Source organism: Sander lucioperca, chromosome 5 (genome assembly GCF_008315115.2).
Source record: "Sander lucioperca isolate FBNREF2018 chromosome 5, SLUC_FBN_1.2, whole genome shotgun sequence".
Taxonomy (NCBI): domain Eukaryota; kingdom Metazoa; phylum Chordata; class Actinopteri; order Perciformes; family Percidae; genus Sander; species Sander lucioperca.
The window spans coordinates 20,606,793-20,622,781 of record NC_050177.1 but is presented as its reverse complement, the minus strand read 5'-3'; the positions used below and the strand labels follow the sequence as shown (position 1 = coordinate 20,622,781).

The 15,989-nt window shown below is 40.7% G+C and overlaps 1 protein-coding gene across 1 annotated transcript in view; it reads left to right on the top strand.

Annotated features, from left to right (window-relative positions):
- Positions 1 to 15,989, top strand: part of gbe1b (glucan (1,4-alpha-), branching enzyme 1b) — a 146,585-nt gene that overhangs the window by 21,805 nt on the left and 108,791 nt on the right. Inside the window, exons 2-4 of the mRNA XM_036001146.1 lie at positions 7,850 to 8,019; positions 11,280 to 11,395; positions 14,624 to 14,749. Of these exons, the coding sequence (XP_035857039.1) occupies positions 7,850 to 8,019; positions 11,280 to 11,395; positions 14,624 to 14,749 (412 nt within the window). The remainder of the gene's footprint in view (positions 1 to 7,849; positions 8,020 to 11,279; positions 11,396 to 14,623; positions 14,750 to 15,989) is intronic.

Here is a 15,989-nt window from a genome sequence, read left to right as displayed (position 1 = left end):
GCAGAGAGAATCCTATTTAAACAGAGACAGCAGGGTGATAGGCTAACAATGTAGGTGTACCGCTGAGCTATTGGATAGATGAGATCAGCTGATGAGATCAGCTGATGAGAACAGCTGATAACATGATTGACAGCCCCAGACAGAACAGCAAAGAATAATGAGTGAGCATGTGTGAAAGGATTGAATACAGATGTGTAAGAAATAAAACTATAGGCATGCAACTGTTTTGTCTTCCTGACTGAACTTCTGCTATAGCTTCATGTGTCAGATTTGAACATTTCTGACTTCAGTGATATTATATCTGGTGCTATTATCAATAATGACACTGGGACTGACAGCAATGCACACTTAACAAATACAAATAAAAAATAATTTTAAATATGGCATAATCCCATAAAAGATCTCCACATTTTGGCTTCAAGTCAGCCAAAATAGATGCTCCTCAACGTGAGATTACTATCAAACCGATCAGTCATTTCCTGCTGTATTATTACACCGGGCCACATAAAGAATGTGTTTGACACTGTAAAATGCTTGTATTTCAATCTTTTTGGTTGTAAACATGTACATCAGTTGGCTGTAAATTTAGCTTTAATAGCTTTGAATGAGCTGGTGACATTGCATCAATAGCTTCTTTTTTTTAAAGATTATTTTGTTGGGCTTTTCCGCCTTTAATGGACAGGACAGCTAGGTGAGAAAGGTGAGAGAGAGAGGGAAGACATGCAGGAAATGGTCACAGGTCAGACACAAACCCTGGACCTCTGCTTATATGTGCGCCTGCTCTACCAACTGAGCCAACTCGGCCACATCAATAGCTTTCAAAGTACCTCATAACTAAGAAATGTGATGGCTTAAACTGAAGACAGGAAGACGACAGGTATGAATTAAGCTCCAGTTCTGCTATTCTAACTTTGAATTGCCTTTATTAGGAATTCAGGGCCAGCGCTGGAGAAAAACAGCTTGCCATAAGTAATGAAATGGTCACACTCTGAAACTCTGCTCTTTGCAGCTTGATGGGAGAGTGTTTTACGGCTAAATGTTGCCTATGAATACCAAGGGCAGTCCCGTGCTAGATATGGTTGTACACTGTAGAAAAACAGAGGGCGAGGTACAGAGATGTGGCACCAGTGCCAGCATGGAGGAGAAGGAAGAGTGACTACTTCATCAAAATAAAATGTGAAGATATACAGTTAGGTACGGAAATATTTGGACAGTGATACAATTTTCACAATTTTGGCCCTGTGCGCTAACACAATGTATTGTGTATTGTAAAAAATCATTGAGATGAAATTGTAGTGCAGACTTTCTGCTTTATTTTGAGGGTATTCACATCAAAATTGGAGGAAGGGTTTAGGAATTACACACATTTTCATACGTAGTCCCCATTATTTCAAGGGACCTAAAGTAATTGGACAAATTAATATAATCATAAATAACATGTTCATTCTTAGTACTTTGTTGAGAATCCTTTGCAGGCGATGACTGCCTGAAGTCTGGAACATAGACATCCCCAAACGTTGGGTTTCCACCTTTGTGATGCTTTGCCAGGCCTTGACTGCAGCTGTCTTCAGCTGTTGTTTGTTTGCAGGTCTTTCTGCCTTAAGTTTTGTCTTAAGTAAGTGGAATGCATGCTCCATCGGATTGAGATCAGGTGATTGACTCGGCCATTGTAGAATATTCCACTTATTTGCCTTGAAAAACTCCTGGGTTGCTTTTGCAGTATGTTTTGGGTCATTGTCCATCTGTACTGTGAAGCACCGTCCAATCAACTTTGTTGAATGTGGCTGAATATGAACAGACAGAATCTTCCTATAGACTTCAGAATTCATGCGGCTGCTTCCATCTTCTGTCATATCATCAATAAACACTAGTGACCCAGCTCCACTGAAAGCCATGCATGCCCATGCCATAACACTGCCTCCACCATGTTTTATAGACGATGTGGTGTTCTTCGGTTCAAGAGCCGTCCCAAGCCTTCTCCATACTTTTCTCTTCCTGTCATTCTGGTACAGGTTGATCTTAGTTTCAACAGTCCAAAGAATGCTGTTCCAGAACTGGGCTGGCTTTTTTAGATGTCTTCTGGCAAACACTAATCTGGCTTTTCTATTCTTGAGGCTTATGAATGGTTTGCACCTTGTGGTGAACCCTTTGTATTTGCTCTCGTGAAGTCTTCTCTTTATGGTAGACTTGGATAATGATATGCCTACTTCCTGGAGAGTCTTCTTCACTTCACTAGATGTTGTGAAGGGGTTCTTCTTTACTATGGAAAGGATCCTGCGACCATCAACCACTGTTGTCTTCCGTGGACGTCCGGGCCTTTTTTGTATTGCTGAGCTCACGTGTGCGTTCCTTTTTTTCTCAGAATGTACCCAGCTGTTGATTTGGCCACTCCTAATGTTTCTGCTATCTCTCTGATGGATTTTTTTCTTTTTCCTCAGCCTAAGGATGGCCTGCTTTACTTGCATTGAGAGCTCCTTTGACCGCATGTTGTGGATTCGCAGCAACAGCTTCCAAATGAAAATGCCACACCTGAAATCAACTCCAGACTTTTTATCTGCCTAATTGATGATGAAATAATGAGGGAATAGCCCACACCTGCTCATGAAACAGCTTTTGACACAATTGTCCAATTACTTTAACCCTTGTGTTGTCCTCGGGTCAAATTTGACGCGTTTTCAATGTTTTTTTATATCACAAATATGGGTTTCTTTCAATCAAATTGCCTAAAAATAACATGGATGTATGTTGTATTGAAACCATACAATGTTCTTTGCAGGTAAAATTAACGATTACTTCCATTGAATTTTGAGTGTTTTAATAAATTTTAAAGCATTTGAAACCATTTTTTTTTAAAGGTTTTAAAATCATTTTCCAGACTAAACTTTGACATGTTTGACAAAAACGTGATTTTACTCAACATCCTCTAAACTGAACTATTAGTCACTCAAAAATCAGGTAATATGTCATTTAAATAAGGTTTATTGACCATGAATTAAAAAAAAAACGTAGAAAAAAGCGACAAAAACGTTTTTAAAAAAGCATCGGAAAAAAAAATGACTAAAAAACTTTAGGCAAATTTTGTTTTTAAATGTTGAACCGGAAGGAAAACAAGTTCCTGGTCGACTGGAAGACAACACAAGAGTTAAGTCCCTTGAAATAAGTGGACTATGTATGAAAATGTTTGCAATTCCTAAACCCTTCCTCCAATTTTGATGTAAATACCCTCACATTAAAGCTGAAAGTCTGCACTACAAGTTCATCTCGATGATTTCATTTCAAATCTATTGTTATCACACAGGGCCAAAATTATGAAAATTGCATCACTGTCCAAATATTTCCGTACCTAACTGTAAAGGCACAGAGGACTGCAATAATTTGCAGGCCGTTTCTGTCTGATTGTCAATAAAGAAAAATATAAAGTAACTCAAAGTTGTGATTTTTGCCTATAGCTTCAGCTTTGTTAATGACTTCCTGATATTAATAGTTTCTTTTCAGCTAACACAAAAGTCACTTCCGGATAGACAACGAGAGATATGTGAAATTAGGAAACTTGTTAATTTCTGTTGTCATTTTCAGCCGTGACTGTAACGTTTAAAGATATAGGGCCCTATTTTAACGATCTAAGCGCACGGTGTCCAAATCCACTTTTGCTAGTTTGACGGCGGAAAAAAGGGTCCGTGCGCCGGGCGCATGGTTCAAAAGGGTTGTACTTAGTGTCTTCATTAATTCATAGGTGTGTTTTGGGCGTAACATGCAAGAATGTCATCTCCCATTCCCTTTAAAAGCCAGGTGCGTTTGGACCTTGGCGCATTGCTATTATGATGGAGGATTTGCCACCGTAATATTTTTATATGTAATCTTCTGCATGTGTGTGTGCTGCTGTGCGTCCCTGTGTGTGTAACAAGCATAGTGTGTGCGCGCCGTGCATGAGCCTAGGAACATTTTACTAATTTGCTGTTAAAATAACAATGAAATGCTGCGCTATTGACTTTAGACCAGGTTTTTGTTGGTCAATGGCACGATCACTTCCCGCTGCCTCAAGATAGCAATATGCCCAGAATGCACCTGAACACACCTCCCTGTAAGACCAGCACGCCCATGGGTGCAAAGATGGGCGCAGGTGCATTTGCATTTGCTATTTAAATGATGTGGGTGCTGGACGGGAAATTGACAACTGCGTCGGTCTTGCGCCGGGTGCAAGATAGGGCTCTTAGGATTAAACACGGTGGGCCGACCTATCTCACATTTCTGCTGTGCTTATTTTCTGTCCTTTGTTGCTTTGCTAGTGTCTTTGATAAACCAAATCTAACGTTACGAACAGCAACTTGTCAACGCCAGTCGGACTGACTACTAGTTTGGGTGGTGTCATTTTCTTTAGTCTGTGGCCCAACAGGTAAATTAGCTCTCCAAGCTAATGTTAGTCAAAGTTTTGACATATAAAAGCATCACACATGCATTTTAGATGAATGAGATGAGAGCATATCCAGCTGTTCCTCATCCCCTGTTTGCTCCGCGGCATTGAATTGTATGAACGGGATGCAGGAGTTTTCTACCCCAAAGTTATTGTAAATAAACAATGTGATTGGGCTGCACGATATAATATCCGATTACGTTGTTGAATATCGCGATAACGATATTACTTGCGATGAATAGATATTCAAATAAAATTAACTCAGTACTGCGTTTCTGCTGCTTTCAGTATTCTGCAAAAATATGACAAACTACTTGTTGTATTAATAAGAGTAAAGGAAAATTACTTTGCAGTTTCCTACTGATACTCTAGTTTAACTAACTCGAGGATCCTGAGTGCTATCCTAAGTCTTTTGCGATGTGTTCATTGTGAAAGTTGAAATTGCGATGACAATTAAAAAAATGTATTTATATGTGCAGCCATTTCTTTATAGGCACAGTTCATTTGTGATGTGTGGTCTCCTCTCGCCTCCTTGCTGAAATCTCTAGTGGAAACGGACCCAATGAGATGTGCGGTGAATACTTTTGAATTGATTTTGGGACAGGATTCACTATTCCCACTGGTCTAACCTTCTGGAACTCATTAGTTATAATCATTTGACCCAACAGTACCTTTTTGCAGTACTTTCCCTCTGTAATAACAAAAAATTGATTTCAGTTGTAAAAAATAATTCCAAACCTATTTATTCTATTTATTATTTATTTTGAACATTTTGTTATTTATTTAGAACATTTCACATGCCACACAAAATATAACTCCCTCCCTCCCTCCCTCTCTCTCTCCTCCCAAACCCGTCCTTACCAACTAGCTAAATATTAATTTCTTACACTGCACTGTATCTTTTATTCCTGTATTTGTAGAATTTTTTATTTTAAGATGTTTTTATTTTCCATCTCCTTTTTAAACTGCTCTTTAATGTTGGCTGTAAAGCGTTTTGAATTGCCTGGTTGCTAATATGTGCTTTAGAAGTTGCCTTGCCACGCAACCTTTCCCTGTCAGTCAGTCAACAGGGCATATTGAACACTGTGGTGCCTACCTGTCAGGGCATATTGAACACTGTGGTGCCTACCTGTCAGGGCATAGTGAACACTGTGGTGCCTGCCTGTCACAGAGGTAGTCTAACATTAACCATACCGCGACTCTTTCGCCTCGCCGTTATATATGCTGTCAGCGTGGAGTTTTGAAAAGTGTAACCACACTTGCAACCGCTTTGTCACTGTGACTTAAACAGAGGTGTGTGTGTGTGTGTGTTTGTGTTTGTGTGTTGGAGCTCGGCTCTCTGTCAACATGCAGAGAGGACAGATGAGCTTGCGCTTATGCGCTCTCGGGTTCCGAAATTTGTTTGATTTCAAGTGAATCGGTCCTCGGTAGTACCAACGTAATTCGGTCGGTACCTAAAAAAAGTACAGAGTTCGGTACCCAACCCTAATTCCTATTAATATTGTGGCGGTGGAGCTTTGCCCTTATGTGAATCCTCCCTTCGAATCCTGTCCTTCTTCTCAGCATATTCTTGAAATGGTGACAAAGTGGCAAAGGAGGCATGTGGCATCATGGGTTGGACTTTAAAGGTTTCCATTTGGCAAGTACTGTCTGTATCTTCTATGCTCGACACAGGGAGCAGCTGCTGAGAAATCGCGCTGTTACTTCAGCCCATCATCACTAGCCCCAGGGCATTCACAGGCCAGTCTGAGCTTGGCTTCAGGGCTATAGGGGAGAGAGTGCACTTAACTCAGCTGGCTGAAAGAGGCTTTCTGTACCGGGGGGAATCTGATATGGACACCAGCTGGCTGCAGGAACTTAAGTGAGATAAATTGCAAAGTAGTAAGTCTATCCTTCCCAGTTGAAGGTAACTTGACTACAGGCATATCCTGAGAGATAAACCTCTGTCAGACATTCCTGAAGGAATGAGGCAGGTTTGCATCCCGAGGTAGGACCTCAAAGAGATGACGTTAGTAAGGATGCATTGAGATGCAGCACTGCTACACTGCATGTGCTGCAATCTTTTAGCAAAGTTGTAAATATGTGCAAACTAAGGAACATTTTCAATCACATGCATACAGTACATACTTATTCAAACATCTTTCTTTTGGTTGGTGTTCACTTATTTATGTTACTTACATTGTCTGTTAGTAGAATGACAAGTGAAGTACTTAAATTGTAAACTTATAAAACATCATTAAAGTGCTTATTTATGTCTGTATTGTAGCTTGAATCATTGCATTTAGAATGCCTGTTTCCATTCATCATTATTCAATTAAAGATTAGTCTCGCATTGCCAGACCTTCCTCCACAGCGCTGCAGTGGAGGGTCTGGCTAGTCCACACAGCATTCTGGGATGGGAGAAAAACGTGCCCTGGTTTATTGCCATTTCTTTAAACCAATCACAATCGTCATGGGTGGTGCTAAGCGCGGAGCGGAGCCACGGTGCCTCTGCAAAATAGCCTCAGGAAGGAACTTGTTTTGGTGGAACGTGTACGTTCAAAAGTAGTTTTAGTCGTGCGACAGAAAACTCAGATTGGACAGATAGTCTAGCTAGCTGTCTGTATTTACCCTGCAGAGATCTGAGGAGCAGTTAACCATAGTTCTCAGAAATCCACCGGAGTTTAGAACGCCAACACAAAGAAAGTGGAAGGTAACGGGACATCCGAAAACGGACACCCGAAAAGAGTGACATCTGGCGAAATTTCCGGCAGAACAAGTGCAATCCCGGAAGTGGAATGTCGTGGATATAGACTAATGAAAGATTGATCATTAGTAGTCTTTATACCTGCCTTTAAGGAAATCTCTACTGTAAAATTTCCAGACTGTTTAAAAAAAAACAACAGCTGGGCAACTTGTTAAATCTAAGACAGAAATGAGTGGAAATAATTAATTACTCAGTGAAATAGATTTGTGATTGCATTGAAATGACATGTGAATGTTACCAATGGTTTTTGGAAATTGTTTTCACCACTAACGGCATTGTTATGAATGGTTATTAATGGCTGATAAGTGATAACACTAACAGGGTACAATAGAGGGGCTGCTTTTTCCAGTAATGGTAGCATTACTGCTAATTACTGATGAATATCTTCTTCGCCAGTCAATTTAATTGGATCAACAGGTTACACTAGACTAACACACAGAGAGAAAGCTGCAGAAACTTTTACACAGTTGTCCCAGGTGCTTTTTTTGGCTCTCTACACACACCTACTGTAACAGCCAGACCTGAATGCTATTGATGTTCTCCGGGAGAGTTGTCAAAAAGCAAATAACTGGAATTCGCAAGTCTGGGAATTCAACATCACTGATGATATATAACATTGTATGTATCTAACAGATAGTGTATCCACCGGTGGGGTTTCCATTGAATGTGTGTGTGTGTGTGTGTGTTTGAAGGTATGAGCTGCTACAGAAGCAGCTTTTACGGCTGGAAGAGGCAGAAGGAGGCTTCGAGAGGTTCACGCGCAGCTACGAGACCTTCGGCGTGCAGCGACAGCCTGACAACAGCCTGTTTTTTCAAGAGTGGGCTCCGGGTGCAGAGGCCCTCTTCCTCACCGGTGACTTCAGTAAGTAGCCTGAGGAGAAACTGTCAGCTGCTGAACAACATGTCAGCTGTGTGATGTCCAGGTTGGGTTTCCATGACGCTCTCACTGAGTTATATTATCCACACATTAGAGGGTGACACGTTACTGTTTATTTACTGTTTATTCAAGGCTGATACCAATTATTAGTAGTTCATGAAACCAATAACCAATCTTTGGAACCGAAAATTTACAGTAAAAATGAAAATGTTTAAGTCAAAATTAAGATTCTTGGATTGTTACAAACTCCAACACAAATCTTTGTTTAGATGCTTTAAGCACTTATTTAATAAATGAGAAACTTTCAACATAATCCCCAGTAGAGTCAGATAGCGTTGTGGGCGGGACATGAAGTCAGACTCAGTGGTGAGTGAAACCAACGCAGAGGGTCAGACACAGAGCTGTAGCCGAGCCAAAGTAGAACACTTTTTAATTCATTAACTTTATCGGTTATCAGACTACAAAAACGCCGATACAGATAATGTGCCAACTGCCAAAAAACGGGCCGGATAATTGGCCAGGGCTGATAATCAGCCTTTCCCTACCACACCTGCATGTTCTGTGTTTAAAGTTGTTACCATTCCTACAAAATGTACCCATTAAGGATGTAAACACCCTGGAATTAAAGCTCAAATTCGAGGCTATAACCTCCATAGTTAGTGTTTTTTTTTTTTTTTTTATTATCAGTTCATTTGCACAAAATAGTGAGTCTTTTTTTGTTAGGACATCTTCATTTGTTTTTCTTATTATGTTTAAAAGAAGCATGCATCAAGCTGATGGATGAAAGTATGCTTTATCACAGTTGTATAGTTTGCAATAATAAATTGGATTCCTAAAAAAGAAATTGCACTGTAATATAGAGCTACATAGACTGTTGGGACCAAAAAAGGAAAAAGAGATTTCAGTGCCAACAGGAAGGTTGCATATCTTCACTGTGCCTTTTAAATAAGTAACGTGGCATTTTAACACAAGGGGGGCAAAAATATAAGAAAAAGCAGAGAAAACTGTGGTCATCCCTTTTGATCAACCAACCTGGGAGTAGGAAATGTGGAACGTATTGATTACACAGGATAAACTTGCATACTGAAGGGGGTTCTTTTGAATGTGGAAGTGTTTGTTAATATTTCAGTAGCTGGTTATTTCATCATTGCCTGCAAAGTTGTTGAGAGAGTGCAACCTCTGTGTTGGCGTTGAAATCTCTATCCCCTCCGGTCCCAACTTTGAAAGTAATTTCAGGTTAATAGTCTTTTGAGTGTTATTTTCCATTTATGCGGGCTGCGGAAAATGCAGTAAGATTATTTATTTTTGTCATCATTAACAAGATTAAATGAGACTTGCTCTCATCTATCAAATAGATATACAAGGTAAATCAAGCTCGCTGTGTCATTTTCTTTCCTTTTTATCAAAAAATATTAATGCAGCTATAACACATGCCAGTTAGTGATTTATTACTGTCAACGGACAAACAAAAAAAAAAATGTATTAACAGAAAAAAAAACAAGAATGATGGTGAAACAATCCGAACCTGTGCACATAACTCGGATACCATTTGCCATGCCACAGCACAAACACTTACCTCTGTGCTGCAGCCATTCTGATCCGACACCCTGCAGCTAATGATGAAGGAAAGCAAACGCTAACAGTAATACCTTCAGATTGATACTGTGTGCAAAAACCTGGAGATTTGTCAATTTGTTTTTTGTCCCTACACATTTTTTTTGTGCCAGTTAGTTGCTGTTGCTGCCATTCCCTCTTTCCATATTTCTCCTGTTCCCTTTTTTTAATTATCTTCCCAGGACCTTGGGCAGCAGCTCAATTCCGACATTCAATTCTGTGAGAGATTACATTTTGACATGGCTCAGTCATATTATTTGATTTCAATTTCAGAGTAAATGTGGAAACAGCCCGGCAGCCCTAGTCACGACTATGGTGCAGGTTGGATGCATAATGCACTGTTATTTTTTTTTTTTTCTTAGAGGAGTTTAAGCAAAGGGAGATGCATAAATTGTAAAAGGAAAAAAATGACTTGGCCTGCCTCTGAAAAGTACTGGTGTTGTGCCCGGTCACTTCTGGAGCATCTCCTGTGATTTATTTTCTATCCTGCCGTTGTTTTTGCTCATGAATAGCAAACAGATCTGGATTACTGAATAAAAACGGCATCCTAAATTGACATGCCAAGGTGGCTGCTTTTTGATAAATGTTTTGTGTCCTGATATATTCCTGCCAGTCAACGACAGTTGGTAATGTGGTATGAGCAGACTATGAACGTAACTCGTCTCTGTTGTTCCCTCCGAGAGATAATTCAATGAGCAGTGAAGTGATATTTTATCAGTTTTTCTTTTAGATGGCTGAGCCCACCGCTTTACTCACTGTTGCAAAAGTACAAAGAGAGGGAGAGACTCCTGTAATAAGGAAGAATGCAACAGGCAATTGTTTAATTTGTAATCAAAAGTAATGAAAGCCCCTGTGGTTGGATTTTTAAATTTCTGACTCCTAGTGTTAGAATAAAAAAAGACACTAAAAGCAACAAGTACAGACTGCATCACATGTGCATCAAGTGTTTCTATAAACAAAAACGCACGTTATCAAAATAATTTATAAGAAGAATTTATAAGATGTACAGGCTTTAAATAAAGGTAATACGTAAATCTCAGTCTTCTAACAAACAGTACAGCACACTTGTAGGAGTGATATGAGCCTTGTTCCGGTCAGCGCAGTACATCAAAACTGTGTCAAGCTAATTTCACATTAGCAGTAGTCAAGTCTTATCAATTTTATTGATATAGCCCAATATCACAAATCCGAAATTTGCCTCATGCGGCTTTACAATCTGTACAGCATACGACACCCTCTGTTCTTTTCGACCCTCGCTTCAGGTAAGGAAAAACTCCCCAAACAAACCCAGTGAACCGGGACAGTACAAAATAGGGACAAGGTAGTAGTTTTCAATCTGGGGGTCAAGACCTCCCACTCGGTCAGAAGATAGATCCCAAGCTGATAAACAAAATACAAAAAAAACATATTTGTGCTTCACTAAATATGAATTTCTTCAGACTTTTCCCTAATCTTCTCGCCTGCGATCCCTTCATACCAAAAGAAACGAGAGATTCATGTTCTGACTTGGGCTGCTCTGTCATAAGCATCTATGATCATATGGCTTTCCTTGATCAGGATACAGCTGACCAGTATGACGTTTGGCTCTGTGTTGTAACCCAACTCATGTGGATGGTATTGTTCCCTTATAGATGGCTGGGATAAATTCTCCCACCCCTACACCAAGAAACCATTTGGCAAGTGGGAACTGATTCTGCCGCCCAAGCATGACAAGTCTCCAGCTGTGGATCACAACACCAAACTCAAGGTAGGGAACAGAACATCTTCATGCCTATTTTCACGCCCTCAGTAGGTGTCATCTCGCCGCGTTGGTACGGGGACTTGTCACTGTAATGTGCGAGGGAGATTCCCTGTCATGTGTGGTGTCTTATGAACCGAGTACAAACCTGGCATGTCGCCGTCAACAACATGCCATACTCACAGCAGGCAGAAGGGAGATTACTGCATGTACACAGTTTGCACAGTGTTGGGTAGATACACCTGAGGAGCTCCACTGATGGTTTTTATTTCAGCTCCTGACTGCGGCAGGTATCCCTGAGGACATTGTGCCGTGTTTGTCTGTGCAAATCCCCCCCCCCCCCCCCCCCCTCCCCCCTGCATTGGGTGTACATGATTGGTTTTTAGCTCTAGTAAATAATTCAACAGGGTTAAATGCAAAAGACACACCTCCCATTTTGCATTGTCTCCCAAGCAAACAGCGTGGTAGAGAAATAATCCTGACATGAGATGCCAGACGTGGAATGGATGGCATCGCTGCGCCACTCTCCTTGGGACCGGGTCATCGTTGGCACACTCCCGCGCCCTGGACAGGCTGCCCGGCTCCCATTGTCAGCGGAGGTCAGTCTAAGGACGATAAGAAGCAGATGGAAAAGCTGGCACCTGGCCTTTCCTTGTGCACCCCTGCTGCCTATGAATGGCTGTCTTGCTGTGAGCTCCACTTTAGAATTAGTTCCACAGCACTCCCTCGTGGAAGCACAAGCCTAGCGCCAATCACTCTCATGTAGAGCAGCTTGCCCTTCTATCCCCCTTTTGTTCAGGGCCCAATTTGTCTCCATAAACGAGCAGTGTCCTTTTGTGTGTGCAGTCAAGTATTTACAATGAGCTCTTAATGTTGTAGTAGTATGCAAAACTTTAGAGAAGTGAACCAAGGTGTTATCTAAGCGATCAAATGCCCACTTTGTTTTAAATCCACACCTAACTTCTTGCATATTGCCTGGCTCCTGGTTGTTTTTCCTCTTCATGCACCCCCCTCAGCCTTCCCAGCAGTCAGATTTGTCTTTAATATTCCTAATGCTGGCCAATTTGTCTGAAGGACCATGGCTCTGTCAGGCTTTATGCCAGTCCATTTATCCAACTATCTTTTCCTAATCCTATAAACTGTGAAGCATGTCATAAGGGGAGCCAGGCAACTAACCCCCAGGTGGCCTGGCCATAATGAAAAAAGCCCAGAGGGGGGTCTGGCCAATGGCTTGCAGGCAGGTGGCATTGGAACAGTCATTACTTCACAAAAGCAGCCAGAATTAGTTGGGTTCTAATGCCTGGTTCTGCAGGGGACAAAACAGGGTGAACACACACTGTGGGTAACGCTACAGGATCGATTTCTTGGTGAGTTTTTCCAACTCTCACGCTGGCTTTCTTCTTTCTTATTTGACTGATGGAGGCAAAGTAACTTTTCAGTTAGATTTCCAAACTATACCCATTTGACCCTCTTCCAGTCCTAAATTGCAGACATAATAGATGAGAGGCAAAGGATAATAATAATGATTTTCAATATTTCTAAATTGCTCCCTGCCTCAAATCCCCTCTCAAGATGAGCCAGGGTGTGGCTGTGTTAAGACCAACCGAGGAGTTGCACCCCCCCCCCCAAAAACAAACAAACAAAAAAACAGGATAATTGCCATTGAATCCAGATTCACCACAACAAGTATTCTGGTTAATACAGTAGCTTTTTGTCCTTTACAACAGTTTCCCAACCTTTTTGGTCTGAGGTACCCCCACAGCCCTGTCAGATAAACTCCCCTCTCCTCTACCCCTTCATCAACTCCCAATGTATGTTCCAAATGTATAACACTATACATACTAATGGTAATGTTTTCATACTTGTTATACCGTCAGTATTTAGGCTGGTTTGGTTTGATCAGCAATCATACTACTAGTAGGCTACTACTTGAAGTGAAGCTAACTATTGTAACTGTTTAGCCATTACTTTGAGCTAATCATTTGGACTGTTTAGTCATTACTTTTATTCATTTATTTCAGAGTTTACCCTACCGATATAAGGCGCTGCACCCAAGTCGTTTTGGGCAGCACCTAAGCCAAATGCATGTCAAATCAATGTGTGCATCATAATTGACTTAATGACTTGATTATATCAAGATCTAATAGTTATAGTAGGTCCCCAGTGGATTTCTTTAGCAGGCTCTGTCTTTAATTATCTGCTCTAGCTTTTCCAACGTTTCAGATACAGATATGCTAATAATGATGGTCCAAGATGATGTGCAATTGCATATGTTTTTATTGAAAAATGTAACATTTTCTTGAGGAAGTATCCCTAACCCCCCCCACCAAATATGTGCGCCTGTGTCTTCCACAAACCTAGGGAAAATACTTTTTCTACCATTTATTCATTACTTTAAGCTACCTGTTTAAAATTTCTGTGCTCACTTGCTAACTAGCTTGCACACGCTCCTACATAACTGCAGTGTCCAGGTGTTACAGCTGATATATTCATTTAATTAAATCATAATTTCTATTTATTCAATTTCTATTTTCAAATTAGTTGAGTGGCTCCACAATCTTTCCACGCAGCCCCTTGCAACAACAGAAGTACCCCTAGTTAGTAAATCACTGCTCTAACAGTACACCATAATACTGTACGTCTTCAGTGCTCTCTGGGAGTGCAGTATAATAGGCTTACAGCTGTGTGTGAGTTTTGCATTGGAGAGTAGGCTGCTTTCTGGAAGATTGGTGGTTTTCACGTTGACACATTGAAAAATGTTTGGTTTATTGGTTGAACAATCTGCCCCATCTTTTCTGTGTAATAGATGGGGAGTAACAGCACAGTTTTATGATGTAAGCATTTCATGGCTGGAAGATGTAAATAAATGCTGACTTTAAAATAATCGCACACGTCCAGGGACAGAAACACGCAGGAGTCACGGAAGACCTTGAAGCCTCCATTGATTTGTGGCCAGGCCTCTGAAACTGTTAAGTCTGTTATTGTTCGGGCTAAGTCTTTCCATTTTTTTGCAATGATGTTTTCCACTTTACTCTAATCTGCATACTATTGAGATTTCCAATGCTACAATGTGTATGGTGTGGTCCATATCCTGTCTGCCTATTGGACAACGTGTTTGTGTGTCCCCTTCCTCTCAGCATATGTAAATTGCCTGTCCTGTCTTTCAAATATCCTCTGTCTATGTCACTGTTTAAGTGCCCTTGCTTTAACATTACACTCATTTGTCTTTTTTCCCAGGTGGTAGTTCACACCAAGGATGGTGGCCGGCTGTACCGCAACTCGCCCTGGGCCAAATATGTGAACAGGGAGGAGGAATCTGTCATCTACAACTGGGTTCACTGGGACCCCCCTCAGCCCTACACTGTAAGTTATTACTATTTTATTAAAAAAAAAAAAAAAGTACTTTCTTTTTTTATTTATTATTATTTTTACTAATTTGTCTATTGTTAATTAAAAACAGGTAATAATACAAAAATATGGGTAAAAGTTGAATTTGAAAAACAGTGTAGAAAGAGAGGGGGACTGGTTTACTTTTTGTCATTTTCTGTTACTGGAAGCATTTTCTGAGCTGCCAACATTGCGAGAAGACTTGTATCCTTGTCTTTTTGTAGCAGCAAATGCAGCAAATGGCTGGGTTTGGTTTTGGATACCAGGGTAGATAAGATCTAGGTGAAAAACAGATTTTTAATTGATTAAAATGACTGAAACTGATCAGATCCTTTAAAATGAAAGAAACAAATGTGAAAATCCTTTTCTTTTGTGTGAAAACATTGAGGGCCCTATTTTAAAGTGCCCATATTATGAAAAAAATCACTTTTTCTGGGATTTGGGGTGTTATATTGTGTCTCTGGTGCTTCCACACACATACAAACTTTGAAAAAAATCCACCCATGCTGTTTAGAGTGAGATACGGTTTCTGAATGTGTCCTGCCTTCAGTCTCTGGGTGAGCTGTTCAAAATCGGCACGGCTTGTGACGTCACAAGCCGAAACGAGCAGGCTAACCGCAACCATTAGCTCGTTAGCATGCTAACGCTAGCATGCTACCTCGTTCTCAATAGCAAAGCACTGCTACAACACACACAAGTTCACCATAATCTACAAAAGAACTGCTTACATGTGCGCCCTCATTTAGAAGTCTCCCAGCTAATCCTGCCTTGTAACTGACTGAAGTTGTAAAAACAGCCTTTCTTTTACTGTCTATGGAGCCAGCTAGCTGACATGATCTACATCTGAGCTACTGCGCATGTGCGAGTGCAATCAAAGATAGTACAGAAGAAGAAAAGAGGTCTCACTCTGTAGCTAAAACAGAGACCAGCTGAAAAGAGGAGCTGCAGCAGTGAGAGAGAGCGGTGCAGTACAACAAAAATATGGTGTTTTTTGAAAATTAAACCATGTAAACCTATTCTGGTACAACCTTAAAATACAATTATGAACCTGAAAATGAGCATAATATGGCTGCTTTAACGATCTGAAACGCAAGTATCAAACACCAAACGCAAGAAGCTTTGTGGGCGGATCTCGGGCGCTGTTGCTATTATCCCGGCGGGATAAATGACTCTTGCTCCTGATGCAAATCTAAAATGGGTTGGTCTGAAGTAGCTA